The sequence below is a fragment of the Cariama cristata genome, unplaced genomic scaffold (genome assembly GCF_000690535.1).
Source record: "Cariama cristata isolate BGI_N322 unplaced genomic scaffold, ASM69053v1 scaffold933, whole genome shotgun sequence".
NCBI classification, from domain to species: Eukaryota; Metazoa; Chordata; class Aves; order Cariamiformes; family Cariamidae; genus Cariama; species Cariama cristata.
The window spans coordinates 37,917-38,809 of record NW_009608698.1 but is presented as its reverse complement, the minus strand read 5'-3'; the positions used below and the strand labels follow the sequence as shown (position 1 = coordinate 38,809).

Below are 893 nucleotides of genomic sequence, written 5' to 3'. Positions count from 1 at the left end.
CCCCCCCCGCCGCTGAACAGGCCCATGAAAACAGCCATTTGCTGCAGTTTTCTTAGAGAAGCTGGCATTTTTCCCTCCCTGAAAAGAAAAAGGGAAGACATTTGTTGTCAAAGAAGAAAGCTAAAGGGTTATTTCACCCCCTCCTCGCCACCTCCTCCTCTTTCCTAAAAGCCCTTTCCAACCAGGCCTGAATGAAAGCGCCGCGCACAGCCATCGGGCTCTCGCTCGCTGGGGCCCCACCGCGCGCCCAGAAGGAAGGGTGATGAGAACAGAGCAAACTGGGAACCCAGCTGGGTTCAATGTGTTTATTCAACTTCTTTTAGCGATGCCACCACTTTGCTAATTGCCGAGAAGAAAATGACCTCCCTGGCGGCGTGGCCGGGGGCCAGCACCGCGACACATTGTCCGGAGGGGAGCTCCGGGTGCCGATGCGCTCCCTCGCACACTGCGAACATTCAGGCTCCGGGGACCGGATTTCTCTCTCGAGTAAACTCCTCTAAAGTAAACACGCTCGCGGCAGGGCTGGATTTGGCCTGGGGGGCTAAGGGACGGAGCCAAGCCAACGCCGTGCCAGCAAGGAGAATGGAGCCGGGGCCGGGGGGGGGGTGTAGGTATTCTGTTGTGTTGGGTTTTTTCCCAAGCCGTGGATAAACAGGAAGGCTCTTGCAAGCTATTTTTCTTCCTTCCTGCGTGTCCCCCCACGCCCCCAGCCCGAGCTTTGCCCTTTTAATGAGGCACAATTTTGGCATTTGAATGCATGACCCAGCAGAAGAAGAGACACCTCTGAGAAAGTCGGGTTGCTAAACCCTTTGGGTGAGGGGGGGACCCGAAGAGCTTGAGCTAATGCCCCTGCCCACAGCGGGTTAGCAGGGGTCGGGCTGGGTCATCAGTGG

At 57.0% G+C, this 893-nt stretch overlaps 1 protein-coding gene across 1 annotated transcript in view; it reads right to left on the bottom strand.

The window, feature by feature from the left end:
- Window positions 1–68, bottom strand: part of LOC104159332 (cytochrome c oxidase assembly factor 1 homolog) — a 7,503-nt gene extending 7,435 nt beyond the window's left edge. Inside the window, exon 1 of the mRNA XM_009697215.1 lies at window positions 4–68. Coding sequence (XP_009695517.1) covers window positions 4–68 — 65 coding nt within the window. The remainder of the gene's footprint in view (window positions 1–3) is intronic.
- Window positions 69–893: the final 825 nt, after the last annotated feature.